This window comes from Mya arenaria, chromosome 3 (assembly GCF_026914265.1).
Source record: "Mya arenaria isolate MELC-2E11 chromosome 3, ASM2691426v1".
Taxonomy (NCBI): Eukaryota; Metazoa; Mollusca; class Bivalvia; order Myida; family Myidae; genus Mya; species Mya arenaria.
In genome coordinates, this window is record NC_069124.1 from 37,054,739 (window position 1) to 37,072,263 (window position 17,525).

Here is a 17,525-nt window from a genome sequence, read left to right on the forward strand (position 1 = left end):
GTTGGTGAAATCGGAGTACCCGGAGGAAACCCACCTGTCCCGCTTGGGGACAACAAACCACACGCACATGTGCCCAGGCCATGAATCGAACTAGGACATCGTAATGGGAGGCGAGTGCGCTTATCGAATAACATGCATGAAATACCTTCCATATGTCTACTATTAAGCTTTCACTTCTTCCTGTAACTGACAACAATAAACAGTTTTTCATCAGTGTGAGGAATACTATATGCAAATGTTCATTTCAAAAGCATGATGGATTATTTTTTATTCAAAACGATGTCATTCTGTAAACACGCTAGAAGCACTTTTTTTTTATAAATTATCATCTTGGCCCATCTCGCAAGAATATCAACTTCTTGAAACGCCTTTGAGCTTTTAGTTTGGCCGTAATGTTAATTTCTGTTTTGGGTGGACATTGCGTCACTTCTATTCTGACGTCACCGTCATCTCGGATAACTTTCTTCGTACTCTTACTGTCTCCAATGGGCGGCAACGGTGGTGTCCGCTCGTTGCCAAAAATTACATCGGGCGGACGAGATTGTTCTGAGTGAGTTTCAAGTCCATGTGTTTCGTTATCAGGAACTCTTATTTCGCTCTGTGCTTTGCTAGTTACATGTGCACTTTGTCCACCATTTCTCTCCGCAACTTGAACTTTCTCCGTAGCTTCAGCGATTGATGTCAGAGTATGGGTGGATTCTTGCAACTTGGCATTCGAGCGAAAGGCAGGTGGTGGCGACCAAACTCGTTGTTTTACGTCATAATACGTGTTATCAGTCTGTATAACATTATCCTCAGGAATATCACCGAGTCCCGGATCCACTAGCCTCATTCTCTTGGCACGGTGAGGCCTCCGCTGAAAGGGCCCGTTATTCATGGTCAAAGATGACAATTTCATCGTGGCCGGGACAGCATTTAGAACCTCTGGGTCATTTTTATCGAGAGCGAAAATTTGCTGATAGAATTCATCGTTAGGAACATGCTCGTTATCATGTGATTGCTCCTTGAAAATTCTTGCGTAGTGTGCACGTTCCGCTTCGTATCTCGTCGCGTCACTAGTTCTTTCATATTTAGTGTACTCCTCTGGCACCGCTATATGATTTGTGCGAGGAGTACGTTGAGGGGCTAGTTTTTCAGAGACTTCCTTTTCTAACCCAAGCATATTTAAACTTTCCGTTCTAGTGCCTTTGCGGCGAAGACTAAAATCCACAATCTCATAGAGATCCGAAGCACTAACTAAACTCAAATGCACATCCGGACTTGGTTTACTTAAACGTTCCGTTAACAATGGCAAGCGCACGTGCTTATCCGACCGCCGTTCCTTTGGTGCCCTGTCCGACAGAGGACGCGGCTTGGCTGCGACCGGCCGCTCCCGCACCGGCTGGTCGCGATCACGACCAAGCAACTCATCAAAAGACATCGGCCGCCTTTTCTTGGGCGGTTTCTTTGAAGGAAACTTTGGTATATGCTTGGCACGCACAAATAACGGGTCACCGCCGTTTTCGTTGCCATTTTGTGAATATCGAGCATCCTGAATCGACTTGATTTTCTTCGAATATGCCAGCATGGATTCCCGCACGCTAGCTCGATCTGGCGGTGTGTCGTCAACGCGCGTCAAATTAACATCAAACTCCTTTTCGTAATGCACAACCTTGTGCGGTTGTTGTTGGTGCTGCTGATGGGGGCGCTCATGCATGTACGTGCTCCGTCTTACGGTCGGCCTCGAGAACTTTTGGCTGATACGTCCGTTTGCTTCGAAATGCTCGAAAGTGGACCCGTACGACATTGTGACTTATCATCGGAGCCGGATATCAGAAGTAGCAACTGAAAGACATTATTGGTGTATATAGTTACAAGGGTACATTGATTTGCCTTACATTCACGAAACAATACTCATCATAGTGTATATCTCGTTTTTCATTTCCACACAGTTTCAATAATCGAATTCGGAGAGAGCAAAATAAATATGATTTATTTAAACAAAGATAAAAATGGCTTCGTTTTTTGAAAGCACGATAAAAGTTTTAGATAAAGAGAACAAAACGATCACCATTGATCAACTGTGTTCGAGCTGTTTTATATAGATCTTTGTTTATACATCCTCGGTACCCCAGCGTATCATAAACTATATGTAATGATACGCTGGGGTGCCGAGGATGTGTTTATGACTATGTTTTGTGGAAATCCGGATATAAGCACATATATACGTATCAATACATTGTGTATTCATTTAATAAAAGTGTATTTTTTTACATTCTCTTTCACGATTCATCTTCAATTAAGTACACACATTCTTTGGACTTGACCATGCACGAACAACGTTGAAAGGGGAAAGTTACATGAGACAAAATAGATTGTTCATATTGAGGCTGGAGACACCAATCATTTAATTTAGTATTAAGACATAAGGGATTTTATATGTTTTTGTTCACATTATAATATAATTTTGTATGGATTTTAGACGAAATGAAGTGAAAAAATTTTTTTTACCGTCGCCCTTACATAAAAACTCTAAGAGTTCAACATATTTGTTTGCATATTGCATCTTCAACTAAGTGCACACATTTAAGATTTTTATGCACGTACAGTTAGGCATTGCGTGAAAAAGGCATTTCTGATTTGTTTCCGTTTTATTTACAACGAACTTAGTATTTTAAAGCTGCACTCTCAAAGATATACCGTTTTTAAAACTTTTTTATTTTTTGTCTTGGAAAGAGCAAATTTTTGCGTTACTATCTGCAAACCAATGATAAAAGATTGCTGACAAAAGATCAGATCGCAGATTTTATATTTCCGTTCGAAAATGCATAAAACATCAATTTTTTAACTTGAATATTAAAATCTGAGATCCATTTTTTTGTCAGTAGTCTTATATAATTTGTTTCCATGCATTTTTCGCAAAACTGGGCTCGTTCCAAGACAAAAAAAAAAAAAAAATTGAGAGTGCAGCTTTAAGTGGTACGATTGTGTACGTTAACAAATCATGCCTGCCTAGAGCTTAAAAACAAATAATTATATTCGAGACAAAATCCTTTTCTCAATTAAAAATGTGTAAATAATCTCAATATGACCTAAGATACACTTACTGCCAATATTCGCAACCTGAAATGCCTCAATTTTACAAATATGAAATATGAGTAACTTTTATATAAACATCCATTATGCATACGTCTATTCCATTTAATACAAATATGCATTAAACTTGTATTGATATTCCAGGCGTCCAATAATAACTATATATAAAATCAATGTGTCACCCAATTAAGATTTCACACACAATTTAAGGAAATAAAATAAAAAAAAACTTATTATAAACGTCTCAAAACTTTATTTATTTATGTTTTATTATCACTAAAACATCACAGCTATAGCTATGAAAATGATATCAAAATGAAACAATATCGAATCACACAGATAACCGTTTAACCGCATTGGAGTTTTTTGCCGAAATAAAAGATAATTCTCGTTTCAAGTAGAGGCCATTGTTTTCGATGCATACAGAATATTTGGGTTGTCATTTAAAAACAATATGATATACAGTGGCGATGCCTTGCCCCTGGCTATTCCACTATAAATTGATATTTACCGTCAGTCTGAGCTCAGCGATATGAAAACCAACAGTTACAGTGTAACCCAAGGCGCCTTCCCGTGTGCCTTGCGTACCCAATTCTCCTTCATTTTCTACTCGAATTTATCAGTCCACCCTCTAGAGTCACGAGTACACCTTAACCCCCAAACCCCATCCATCCACCCTCTTGAGTCACGAATACACCTTAACCCCAAACCCCATCCATCCACCCTCTTGAGTCACGAGTACACCTTAACCCCCAAACCCCATCCATCCACCCTCTTAAGTCACGAGTACACCTTAACCCCCAACCCCATCCATCCACCCTCTTGAGTCACGAGTACACCTTAACCCCCAAACCCCATCAGTCCACGCTCTTGAGTCACGAGTACACCTTAACCCCCAAACCCCATCAGTCCACGCTCTTGAGTCACGAGTACACCTTAACCCACAAACCCCATCAGTCCACGCTCTTGAGTCACGAGTACACCTTAACCCCCAAACCCCATCAGTCCACGCTCTTGAGTCACGAGTACACCTTAACCCCATAACCCCATCAGTCCACGCTCTTGAGTCACGAGTACACCTTAACCCACAAACCCCATCAGTCCACGCTCTTGAGTCACGAGTACACCTTAACCCCCAAACCCCATCAGTCCACGCTCTTGAGTCACGAGTACACCTTAACCCACAAACCCCATCCGTCCACCATCTTGAGTCACGAGTACACCTAAACCCACAAACCCCATCCGTCCACCATCTTGAGTCACGAGTACACCTTAACCCACAAACCCCATCAGTCCACGCTCTTGAGTCACGAGTACACCTTAACCCCCAAACCCCATCAGTCCACGCTCTTGAGTCACGAGTACACCTTAACCCACAAACCCCATCCGTCCACCATCTTGAGTCACGAGTACACCTAAACCCACAAACCCCATCCGTCCACCATCTTGAGTCACGAGTACACCTTAACCCACAAACCCCATCAGTCCACGCTCTTGAGTCACGAGTACACCTTAACCCCCAAACCCCATCAGTCCACGCTCTTGAGTCACGAGTACACCTTAACCCACAAACCCCATCAGTCCACGCTCTTGAGTCACGAGTACACCTTAACCCACAAACCCCATCAGTCCACGCTCTTGAGTCACGAGTACACTTTAACCCCCAAACCCCATCAGTCCACGCTCTTGAGTCACGAGTACACCTTAACCCACAAATCCCATCCGTCCACCCTCTTGAGTCACGAGTACACCTTAACCCCCAAACCCCATCCATCCACCCTCTTGAGTCACGGGTACAGCTTAAACCCCAAACCCATCCATCCACCCTCTTGAGTCACGAGTACACCTTAACCCCCAAACCCATCCATCCACCCTCTTGAGTCACGGGTACAGCTTAAACCCCAAACCCCATCCATACACCCTCTTGAGTCACGAGTACACTTTAACCCCCAAACCCCATCAGTCCACCCTCTTGAGTCACGAGTACACCTTAACCCCCAAACCCCATCCATCCACCCTCTTGAGTCACGAGTACACATTAAACCCCAAACCTCACCCATCCACCCTCTTAAGTCACGAGTACACCTTAACCCCCAAACCCATCTATCCACCCTCTTGAGTCACGAGTACACCTTAACCCCCAAACCCCATCCATCCACCCTCTTGAGTCACCAGTACACCTTAACCTCTAAACCCCATCCATCCACCCTCTTGAGTCACGAGTACACCTTAACCCCCAAACCCCATCCATCCACCCTCTTGAGTCACGAGTACACCTTAACCCCAAAACCCATCCATCCACCCTCTTGAGTCACGAGTACACCTTAACCCCCAAACCCCATCCGTCCACCCTCTTGAGTCACGAGTACACCTTAACCCCCAAACCCCATCCATCCACCCTCTTGAGTCACGAGTACACCTTAACCCCCAAACCCCATCCATCCACCTTCTTGAGTCACGAGTACATCTTAACCCCCAAACCCCATCCATCCACCCTCTTGAGTCACGAGTACACCTTAACCCCCAAACCGCAGCCAAACCAACGTTTGAAAAACGCGCACCAAAAAGGAGGGTTACAGACTCAGCAGTGTTCCAAACGAGCAATTTCCGAAATTAACTTGACACATTCTTTTCATAGTAAAAGATGTGGTAGAGTTACATTATTGCTTTTAAGGTCGGTCACATATTTCAGGAAAGTAGTTAACATGAAACAAGTGAAGTAAACAAAAAAAAAACGCTGAGCGAGACAGACAGTCGCAAAATGTTGATTTTTATGATTTAAGGTGTTGTTAATGTTTTGACCTTTGTATATGCATGTTAACATGGGTATACCTGCCATCAACTTCTGCCATCAACTCGTCTAATGATGGGGCACTTTTGTAATGTTAGACACGGCGACACCGAAGATGATTTGGATTTACATCTTACCCGAAGGAGAGCGCTTATCGAAGTAATAATAAGTTGTTCAATCCTTCAATTTTGATTTGCCAAGTTTTCAAACTTTTCATAATCTCTTGTCTTTATCATTGTCATGATCCCTCTAAATTGTATTAAATTGACTCTGGAATGTCTCAATAAGTACATTGTGTATACGAAACAAATCTCTTATTGTGAAAATCCAAGGATTATTTATTAAAGTTTATGAATGCATTTGATGAACATTTACTAAATATTGTCACGAACCATGATTGAAAACCATGGTTTACAATAATTTGACCTACTATAATGGTATCAAATTCAAACATTAATTGAAATCAATTACAAAAGTCTTCATTCTGTTTTGATATTAACATAATAAAATATCTGGTATGTTTCGCCCCAACGAGAAAGGCAATGTTCATTACCTTACTAGATATAAATTAGAATCGACAATCATTTGCGCAAGTTTTCAAACATATGTGAAATGAATTTTGTAAGTTAAATAAAACAGACCTTTTAAATTAGATGGTTTTGATGCAGAAAAAGGTAAGAAACGACCAGATTGGATCACCCTTTTAACTTGTTAAATATTCTTTATAAAGCTTTACTTTGATTGCTTAATAATAACTCGTGCATCTCTCCTGAACATGAACTGAAGAAAATGAACCTGAGACAAAATTATTTTCCAATCTAAATTCGAAAAAGGCGCACAAGTATAAGGTATACGTTTTCACGGAGACTATATGTATATATGGTGTGTTTCCGGAACGGTTAGAAAAATCCGACCCGAGGGCACGCGTCTAAGCCGGTAACGAGTTACGCAGCGTGCCCGAGGGTCGGATTTTTTTATCTGGAACAGAAAAACATGATTTAATTTTGTTCTTGCACATCTAAAAAATTGAATTTGATGAAAAAAGACGTTGAAAACGCATTTTTGTTCATTTTACCGAAAAAAGCGCGTGCGACGTTATTTACTGACGTCATAAAGCGCAGTATTTTTAAATCACGTGACGTCAAATTGATCCTCTAAAAATCGCGTTTTTGAGATTATTTATTTTCAATTTAAATGAAAAGTCTTGCATACTTATATATTTGATTGCGCGTTATTGAAATGGCATAATAACTTTTCATAAACCATACAATAAAAGAAATAAGTGGCGCATTGTTGCGCGTGACTCATCTTACATGGAAGGTGTAATACGGGGTTTTCCAGCACTGGTCACATGACCGGAAAAACACGCCCGGTATGCAAGACAATTCCATTGTTGTTATTATAATAGTAATACGAATACATGTAGTGTATGATGTGTTTAGATAGGTTTATACTGACACAAATCGATACATAAGTTGCATTCAAATTAACGTCATAAATTCATAATTATAATTGATTGCACAGACACATATACATATAATTCCCTGTATATATTTAGAAATTTTGCGATCTTTTTTACGGCGTCTGCTTTTATAGTTGAGTCGCAAAACTCTCACTGATTCGTTTAAAAGATTTGGACATTCTCATATTATATAAAAAAAATCCATAATATCTGAGTTTCTAAGTGGCGTCACGTCCGAAAATGAACTCCGCACGCGTGAAAAATCGCTCATTGTTCGATTTTTTTCACGGAAGCGGGGTCCAACGTGTTTTGTGTTTTTCCAAATTTTAAGTGAGGGAAATGTGTGATGCGGAATAAAATGGCGGGGTTCGAAGAGAATTTGGTGTTTTGGGAGGATATTTTCACTTGGTAAGTAAGTTTTATCACTTTTCTCGCAATATAAATACGCCTACCCGGAGGCCACACGTGTAAGCTTCTTTCAGTTTTTAGCCTATGTTTCTAGAGGCATTAACAAAAAAGTTATTGAATTTATTAGCTGAGCGATTGCTTGTTTACAAAGTGAAAATAGAAAATTGCGTGACTTGAAACTGTGTACCTTTTTTGTACCTATTTTATCTATTTTTCGTTGAATGTTTGCATATTTTTTAATATTTGCGAAGAACCGAATGGGAATAGTCAAATGGCGAATGTACGAAATAAAGTGAATAAAACCAGTGTTTGTCACAAAGATACATATGTGTACATGAATAAAAACACAAGAACTGTTAGATTTCCTTACACATAGACATAATCTGAATCCCCATCTACTAACAGGTTAGTAGTTGAATATTCGCGAATAATCGACTGGAAATGGTCGAATATCCGACTGGCGAATATACGAATAAAAGTGATTTAAAACAGTGTTTGTCACAAAGATACATATGTGTAGATGCATAAACAAACATTTGGAGGTCGAATTTTCCAAATGTGACCTTTAAAACCATAGACATAATCTGAATCCCCAACTAATGACTGGTTAGTAGTTGAATATTCGCGAATAATCGACTGTAAATGGTCGAATATCCGACTAGCGAATATGCGAATAAAAGTGAATTAAAACAGTGTTTGTTACGAAGATACATATGTGTACATGCATAAAGAAACATTTGGCGTTTGATTTTACCATTATGACCTGTTAAACCGTATATATAGACATACTCTGAATCCCTAACTGCTGACTGCATGGTTAGTAGTTGGATATTCGGGAATAACCGACTGGAAATAGTCGAGTAGCTTAATATCAACATCAACATCTAACTCTGATTTTTCGATTTTTTTTAATATTCTAATCCCTAACTGGCAACTGGTAGGTAGTTGAATATTCTAATCCGCAACTGGCGACTGGTAGGTAGTTGAATATTCTAATCCCCAACTGGCAACTGGTAGGTAGTTGAATATTCTAATCCCCAACTGGCAACTGGTAGGTAGTTGAATATTCGAATCCCCAACTGGCAACTGGAAGGTAGTTGAATATTCGAATCCCCAACTGGCAACTGGTAGGTAGTTGAATATTCGAATCCCCAACTGGCAACTGGTAGGTAGTTGAATATTCGAATCCCCAACTGGCAACTGGTAGGTAGTTGAATATTCGAATCATCAACTAGCAACTACCAACTACCTTCCAACTTTACCCTCATTGAGTATTTCCGTGATATTGGGGCCAGCCCTATGACAATATTGTAGAATGTCCCGTATTGTATATCCGGTTCCTAAATATGGGCCGTATGTAGCATACGTGGAGACGTTTTATTCTAATTCTACGTATCTGCCACTAGTGTTAGGAAATTATAGAGCAGTTCATTATCTCTTTTCGACATATTTCTCCAAATTGTTTTAGCAGTAAGTAGATTCTAAGTTCGACTTTAAATACGCATAGTTTGACAGATGAACTGAATGGCTCCCAATGGCCATCGGATCACGGAACTATTGAATACCGGTATCAGTCACAATTAGAGATATAGGAATTCATTCTACATTTATTTATATGCATATATAATACAAATAAATGAAATAAAACAAAATAAAGCTAATTGCTCTTTGCTCTCAACCTGTATCCGAATACAAAATCTCGTCCAAGGAATTAAACACTCTTATTTCTGGATTTGGTAGAATATATGAAATAGAAAGTTCGGTTTCTGAACGTTTTTTTATGAAATTCATAGGCTGAACATTTACCTCAACGGCGGCAATATCGGATGACTATTGCGTTAAAATACTAAAGCATGCAATCAAAACCTAAATACAATACTTAAGACTACTTAAAAATATACACCGGTCTAAATTCGAAAAATATGCACATTTAATGTAAATATAACGGCACTCTTGTCTCGCCCTGTATCGTCTTAAAGCGCAACAATTCATCTCTCAAGAACCACTTGTACCCTTATTCGGGTCTTTTATTGACAGATTGTAATTTTACCTCTCATTGACTTCAAAACAAGTGAACAATTTAAACAATCCATCACTTGCTACTTGTTTTGATAAATAATCATTTATGGATGCTATAAACTGAACAATGACGAGTCACAAAAACTTATCAAGAGCTGGTAGGTTTCGTATCCCTCTTTAATCGCACGGCGTACACTGCAAGCGGGGAACACACTCGCTAACTGTGATAACCTACCAAAATCATATTTGCATCTTGGTACTGTTCAAGTATATTTTTCATTATTTTAAAGGCCCATGAGCCAAGGGCAGTAATGTCAGGTGCGTCCATGCTTCCCGGTTCATTGTTTTTAGTGATAAACGTACTCGATTCGGTGAGTATTACCACTGTTTTCTATATGTTTCAACGATATTTTTTAGAAACGACCTTGTGCACCGAATGAAGAGCAATTGCTCGTTTACGAAGACGCTTGTTTTAGATCAAAACAATATCTGTATAAAAATATCTCGTGAAAACAATGCACGTTCTTACTAGGCTTCCCGACTCACTCAATGCATTTTTTGCTTCAAAACAACTATTTAATACCGTTCTCTTGCGTACAAACCCCATCCGATGCTTTGTTTTGGTCAATAACAGTATTGCTATTGTTTTCCGAATGCAGACAGCCAATTTTGGAGTTAAATCGGCTTATTTACGAAAATGCTTGCTGGTTCATTCTGTACATTTTTAGAACCTAGGTTCATCCCAAATCTGGAAGATCAATGGCACACTGTATTTACCCGAATACCAGTCGTTTTGTTTTAGTTTTTCAATAATATTAATTTTGTTAATTATTTAATTAAATAAGAGGGTGTACAGATATGTAATTTATATTTTCAGGGAATAAATGATGAAACGAAAGAAGAGATCAAACCTGAATCTAAATAGACAAAAAACAAGACGCTTTAATGTAGTCCATATAAACGACATAATAAAGGTTTTTTTTCTGTAAAGAAATTCAGGACAAGTTTTTAAAGAAATGTTTTACTTTTTCATATCATTAATGTAGAAAATAAATCGAGACGGAGACTGGGTTGGAACCGGTGTCGCCAAAATTGCAGTCCAGTTTGGTATCCACTTTTCTCTCTTTTTCGCTATTTCATCATACGGAGTACAGCCCCTTTAACAAGAGCCGTCGTAAGACAGCGCTCTCGACTACGCCGCTTTGACTTAGAATACAATAACGATGTAATAACACCAAGTTTGGTCTCTTTATGTCAAACCTAACTAAAATTATTCGATACGTAAGGTGACTTTGATGCTGCCCTCCCATCAGCCAGCCCAAACAATGACGAAAGTCATTCAAATAACTTGATTTTAACATTATGAAAATGTGGCTAAGAATATACAAAAATGCCATTCAAAGGAAATTTAAAAAAAAAATCCAAAAAAAATCAAGGGCTATAAATTGTATTAAGCCTTAAAACAGAGTTATGTTTCTTGTTGTAAGATGGTCGTAAATTTTGAATTTTATTAAGTGCATTTAATGAACGGTATAGAAGTTTTTTTTTATTAAAATCCCAACTTGCCCTTAACTTTTACTTGCCTAAAACTTTAAACTAAGTCAATCAGGGGCCACAACCTGCATTAAGGATATGGAGTTATGTAACCTCATTGGGTGATGGTCCTGAACAATTGTGCGAATTATTAAGTCAATTGAATGAAGGGTATAGAAGTAATTAAACAATATCCCAACCTGCCCTAAAACTTTAACCTAAGTTCCATAGCCAATCAGGGGCCATAACTTGTATAAAATATAATATGGAGTTATCTAACCTCATTATGTGATGGCTCTAAACATCTGTGTGAAGTATTAAGTCAATTGAATGAATGGTATTGGAGTTTTAAGTGAAAATCCCAACTTGCCCTAAAACTTGAACCTGCCCTAAAACTTAAACCTAAGTCAATCAGGGGCCATAACTTGTATTTAGGATAATATGGAGTTATGTAACCCCATTGTGTTATGGTCCTGAACAACTGTGTGAAGTATTAAGTCAATTAAACAAAGGACATAGAAGTTATTTATAAATATTCCAACATGCGCTACAACTTTAACCTAAGTTTCATAGTCAATCAGGGGCAATAATCTGTGTAAAGAATAATATGGAGTTATCTAACCTCATCGTGTGATGGCCCTGAAAAACTGCGTGAAGTATTAAGTCAATTGAATGAAGGGTATTGGACTTATAAGTGAAAATCCCAACTTGCCCTAAAACTTTAACCGGACGCCGACGCCTACGCCGACGCTGGGGCGAGTAGTATAGCCCACCTATTCTTAGTCGAGCTAAAAATTGCTAATGTAATAATGTAAAGGAAAATTGTGGATTATTTAAAACTACCTTTTTAGGAAATAGCAATGAAGAGGAACTAATAGTTTTTCTTAAAGAGTGTGCTATATGTTTACTTTGGCAATCGAAATAAAAAGGGAGACAACCTGCAGCAAACAGTCAACAGTTTAAGGTCTTAAAACTGTTTTATGTAAAGACAAAACCGTGTCTCGACTTATTATATAACCTCCAAAAATAATGACAGTTCTACTTTAAGTAGAGAGCCCTGTCAGAGTGTGTATACAACGTGATAAATAATGTCATAAACGTTACGTCCGAAAACAAAATTTTGCTTCGAATGATTACTTTGTTTTAAACAAAGATAATTTTCTTATTTCTTCACCATTTTAAATGAAATATAGCGCAGTCTACGCCGTTAACGGAGCCCCGCCTTCCGTCGTTTACCAGTGTTTGATTGAGAGTTTAGTTTCTTAAAACACTTCGACAAAACTTGTCACAATACGGCCGTCTGACGGAGCACTGTCAAAATATTATTTTGTAAACAGGTTTGTCGAAGTGTTTGTTGAAACTAATCACCTTATCAAACTCCGGTAAAACAACGAAGGTGGGACTTCTTATGTGGCATTAACTGCCCTTTGTTTCATTTTAAATGGTGAAGTGATTGAAAAGTCATCTTCGATTTAAGTCTTCATTTTAAGCAAAAAGTTGCCTTCCGACGTAGCATATATGACGTTCTTTATCACGAGGTGTACTCATATTGCCTGTACAAAATTACCCTTCTTAGACGTGTTAAGAACATATACATTAATTTAAAAAAAATCGACGCCTATTATTCGTTATTTTAATCTTTAAGATTTGGGATGAACCTAGGTTCTAAAAATGTACAGAATGAACCAGCAAGCATTTTCGTAAATAAGCCGATTTAACTCCAAAATTGGCTGTCTGCATTCGGAAAACAATAGCAATACTGTTATTGACCAAAACAAAGCATCGGGTGGGGTTTGTACGCAAGAGAACGGTATTAAATAGTTGTTTTGAAGCAAAAAATGCATTGAGTGAGTCGGGAAGCCTAGTAAGAACGTGCATTGTTTTCACGAGATATTTTTACACAGATATTATTTTGATCTAAAACAAGCGTCTTCGTAAACGAGCAATAATTTATTGCTCTTCATTCGGTGCATAAGGTCGTTTCTAAAAAATATCGTTGAAACATATAGAAAACAGTGGTAATACTCACCAAATCGAGTACGTTTATCACTCAAAACAATGAACCGGGAAGCATGGACACACCTGACATTACTGCCCTTGTGAGCTGCAGTTTTCATGTAATCAAATACAAAAAAACTCATATCAGGATAATGAGTTAAAACATGAACTTATTTCTATAAACTTATTTCTATGAACTTATTTCTATGAACTTATTTCTATAAACTTATTTCTATGAACTTATTTCTATAAACTTATTTCTATGAACTTATTTCTATGAACTGCATAATAATATTTACAATAGAAGAACAAGAAAGACCATTGATGCAAAGCATCAAAGGGCGCCGTTTAAGGCCAACAAGCATATTATGGTGCATCGAACCGCATCCATGAAATTCTCAAAATATTTGTAGTATTCTGCTTAACAGCATAAGCTAAAGCATTAAAGTTGAAGATTTCATTAGGGGTGGTACATTAATGAACATGCCAGAATTAGGGTGCTTGTGCACTGTACTTTTTGGCATTGCCACCTATCCATATACCAAGTTTTATTTCAATACCATAAGTAGTTTTGAAGTAATGCTCTGGTCAAGAAAAAGCGTCAAAGGGCAAACATTCTGTAATTAAATGAAATACAGCTATAGTTATTGTGCACTGCACTTCCTCTCGTTGTGCTTTACCATTGAATGATGTTTAATGAAATTCCAAACAGTAGTTTTCTAGTTATGCTCCGGACAGGAAAAGGTACAAAGGGAATAACTCTGAAATTCGCTTAAATAGAGTTTTTGTACACTTCAGTTCTTATCTTTTTTTTCTTTTTTTCTTTTTTTTTCTTCTTTTTTGGAGGGGGGGGGGGGCACGTCACCATGCTGGAATGACAACTTGAAGGGAAGAAGAATAAGTTTCCTCTTTATATTGGGGATTCATCATAAAGAAGTGATATGAAATAACAATTTAACAATTAATTATCATTTCGTCTGAAAGTTGCAAACATAAATAGTAACAATATATTATAAAACAGGAAATCTATATGAAAACAATAATTCTTAAAGGCCATTATTATTAACTGAATTAATGAATGTGTAAGATTTATGAAGTTCCCGCGAAAACATCTTATCACATGACTTACTCGACCAATCGTTTTGTGCGCACTGTGTAGTGTTCTAAAAATAGAACAACTCGGGGGCAATCGTAATGAAATTTTACTAATGTCACCTTCAACACATAAACAAATAAAGGTGAACATTTTATTCCGATATCGATTAAATTAAAGAAAACAGCTTACCCCATGGTTTATCAATGCAGTAAACATAACAAAACAAAATAAAACATAATTATTCCCATTCACATAATTGAAGACAATCTATTCAACCATATATAGCATTTTTAACACCCATGCAATCGCCATCTATTTGCATTTTTTAATCATAATAAAATAACAATAAAACCCAACTGTCAATCAAATTAAAAACCGCTCCCACCACTAATTAAAATAAATTCCCATTCCATAATAGGCGCGCACTTCGGTGCGGCGCCAATAAAAGGAGAAGAGAATTGTAAGAAGAAGAAAACATATTGCGCCGGCAGCAGAATTCGCTCCTGAGTATGGACGGATATGGCATCACAATTCAGATAAACTTTCCTAGCGTTTTGTGTAGCATGTAATCTCAATGTATTAGTGTGGCGAAATGTTTGAACTTTGCAGTGAAAGTTGTTGACATTCAAGGTTTTTTTTAATGCGTTAGAGGTTGAACATAGATTTCTTCGAAATTGTCGTCACTATCAAACTGAAATGTTTCTGGCCCGATCAAGCAAGTTTTTGGCAGTAATTAATTTCTTTAATCGTGAATATAAACAAATGCACTCGCCTTAACAGTCATCGTGTATCGAAACAAAACAAAATAAATATAAAAAAAAGCATTTGAAATATACGCCTTTATTATACCTTCGATATACGAATATTGAAGTTTCGAGTGGGAAAACACTGAATGAACAGAGATATCTCTTTTAACTAAGGCCTTTTGTAGAAATGTTGTATTAACTGAAAGAAATGTAAACGATCTGAAATACCTTTATGTGCACAAAAATCCTAATTCACTGCACCAATTGATAAACGGTAACATTTAAAGAAAACCGGGGATCAAATTAATTTCATTCAATCCAAAACAGCACAAATGAATTGATCTACGTCGAAAGGTGAACTACGGAAAATTGATTTTCGATGAAGTTTGCACGAAACACATATATTTTACAGCAATTGAGAATCATCATTGGACCAAGTAATTTGTTGTGATCGTCTTAACCTCATCAAAGGTTCGTTTGCCCTGAAAAGCAAACCATTAAACGAAGGTCCATAAAATTAGAAGCACTAGGAATCGAGGTTTAATTGATTTTTAATTAATTTTCTGCCACGAAAATAGAATAGATGGAGAAGTATAGTTTATCAAAAGGAAATACATTATTGCAAACAGTACACTTTGGTCATTATTTTATGAGGGTGTAACCCCCTCCCCCGTGCGTACGGAATACTCCTATAAAATGTATTGCGCGACATACATACCAACTCGAGTCGAGGGGATATTAATTAAATGAATACATAAAATGACATTTGTTCGTGTAGCATGCACATTATGAATGTTGAAAATATATTGCAAAATCTTCAGTTAACTCAAATAAATTTCAACTAAAATTGGACGTTAATCTAACTCGTTAATTTACATGTTTGAAATCTTTCAAGCGCCAAAAAACTTGCTTGTAAAAATGTTTGGTATGTTTTTGCTCTACACTTGTGATAATATCGTGTCACCAATTTACAAAAAGTTAGTATCTTAACCATAGAGTTTAAAGAAGCCCGAAACAACAACACTAGTGTCAGTATAACACATTTAGGGCTATGTCCTAGAATATTGATTAATGTTTAATCTAAAGTATCAGAGTTCGATATTGAAGAAATTGGAAATCAAAACCTCACAAATATATGTATTTTTTATAATTACCGTTTATGCGAGAGAAATATATGTATTTGATAACTGAATCGTTGACATTAATGTAAACAGTTATAATAATGACTTATCGCCGTGAAAACTACCTTGAAATATAATTTGTGACAATACTTACTTTTTAATAAAGTCCTCCATTGATATTCAACCAGTAGTTCAAAAGATGAAACTTGACATTAAAGTACATACTTTTTATAGTGTTTGTCACAATAGAAGATTACTCCAACAATAACTATCTGCTTGAAGTATTATCTTTTTAAAATCGGCTTCAGTAAATACTGATATTATATCAACTTTATCTCCACTGTAATATTTCACAGATATTGATCTTAAAGTCTTGAACGCAATGGTTATACCATTGTCTGTTTAGACAAAATAGTCGATTGACTTTGTATTACGTCTTTCCCAACAAAACACTCTGTGTTTATTTGGAATATTTTACAACCAAAAGAAAGAAAATTAACTTCGGTGTTGAATCAAAGCACTGATAGTGCTGAACGGCCTGAGCGATGATTCCTTCTATGTGATATTCAAAAATGATCATATGAATAATAGCATGGCACTCGCGCACTCGATAGCACGCCCACTACCAACCACCTGCCGTCACAACCGCCCGCCTACTTACTCACTCGCCACCCACAACCGAACCCACCCACCATACTGATTCGGTGTATTCCATGAGCTGCATAATGAAACGTACACCATACCAAAAGGTGGTATTCAGATTCAACTAAACTTGTATATTGGTGTGTTATTCTATTATGCCTATCAACTTCAATTTTAAGAGAATGTGAGCACAAGTGTATATAAAATACTCCTTCAATTCCGACCATAGCGTAAACAAATTATTTACAAATGTACATATTTAGACCAATTATCCATAACAGAACTATATGGAGATAAGAATCATCAGAATGTTCATAAGCATATGACTTACAGACGCCAAGGTGGATATTTTTGAACTTGCATACAAATACATATAGTAATTAAAATGAAACTGACCAAGCTTACTTAGAAGTTGGAGCATGAGCGCCAATACATATCTGCAAAATCTGAGGTATATATCAATGGATACTGATAAAGGATATAATTATGTTATTCCATCTAACATACAATGCTACTGGGTATATTTCGACCATTTAGCTAATTTCACTGCTAGAGCAGTGCAGACAGAAGGGAGAAAACCACCCTGAATTAATTATGTATTTTATACCTGAATTTCCTCCCCTATAGTATCTTA

General features: G+C 37.3%; 2 protein-coding genes across 3 annotated transcripts; one reads left to right on the forward strand and one right to left on the reverse strand.

Annotated features, from left to right (window-relative positions):
• Positions 1-253: 253 nt before the first annotated feature.
• Positions 254-16,729, reverse strand: LOC128229068 (uncharacterized). 2 transcript variants are annotated; one of them, XM_052940719.1, is made up of 2 exons: positions 16,404-16,729; positions 254-1,824 (listed from the first exon to the last, which is right to left on the reverse strand). In XM_052940719.1, exon 2 carries the CDS (start codon positions 1,784-1,786, stop codon positions 326-328), a length of 1,461 nt encoding a protein of 486 aa, XP_052796679.1. In that variant the 5' UTR covers positions 1,787-1,824; positions 16,404-16,729; the 3' UTR covers positions 254-325. The 2 variants fall into 2 exon arrangements, with proteins under 2 accessions (XP_052796679.1, XP_052796680.1); XM_052940720.1 differs by lacking the exon at positions 16,404-16,729 and adding an exon at positions 3,087-3,217.
• LOC128225993 (involucrin-like) lies at positions 3,608-4,955 on the forward strand. Its single transcript, XM_052935886.1, has 2 exons — positions 3,608-3,659; positions 3,937-4,955. Exons 1-2 carry the CDS (start codon positions 3,608-3,610, stop codon positions 4,953-4,955), a joined length of 1,071 nt encoding a protein of 356 aa, XP_052791846.1.
• Positions 16,730-17,525: the final 796 nt, after the last annotated feature.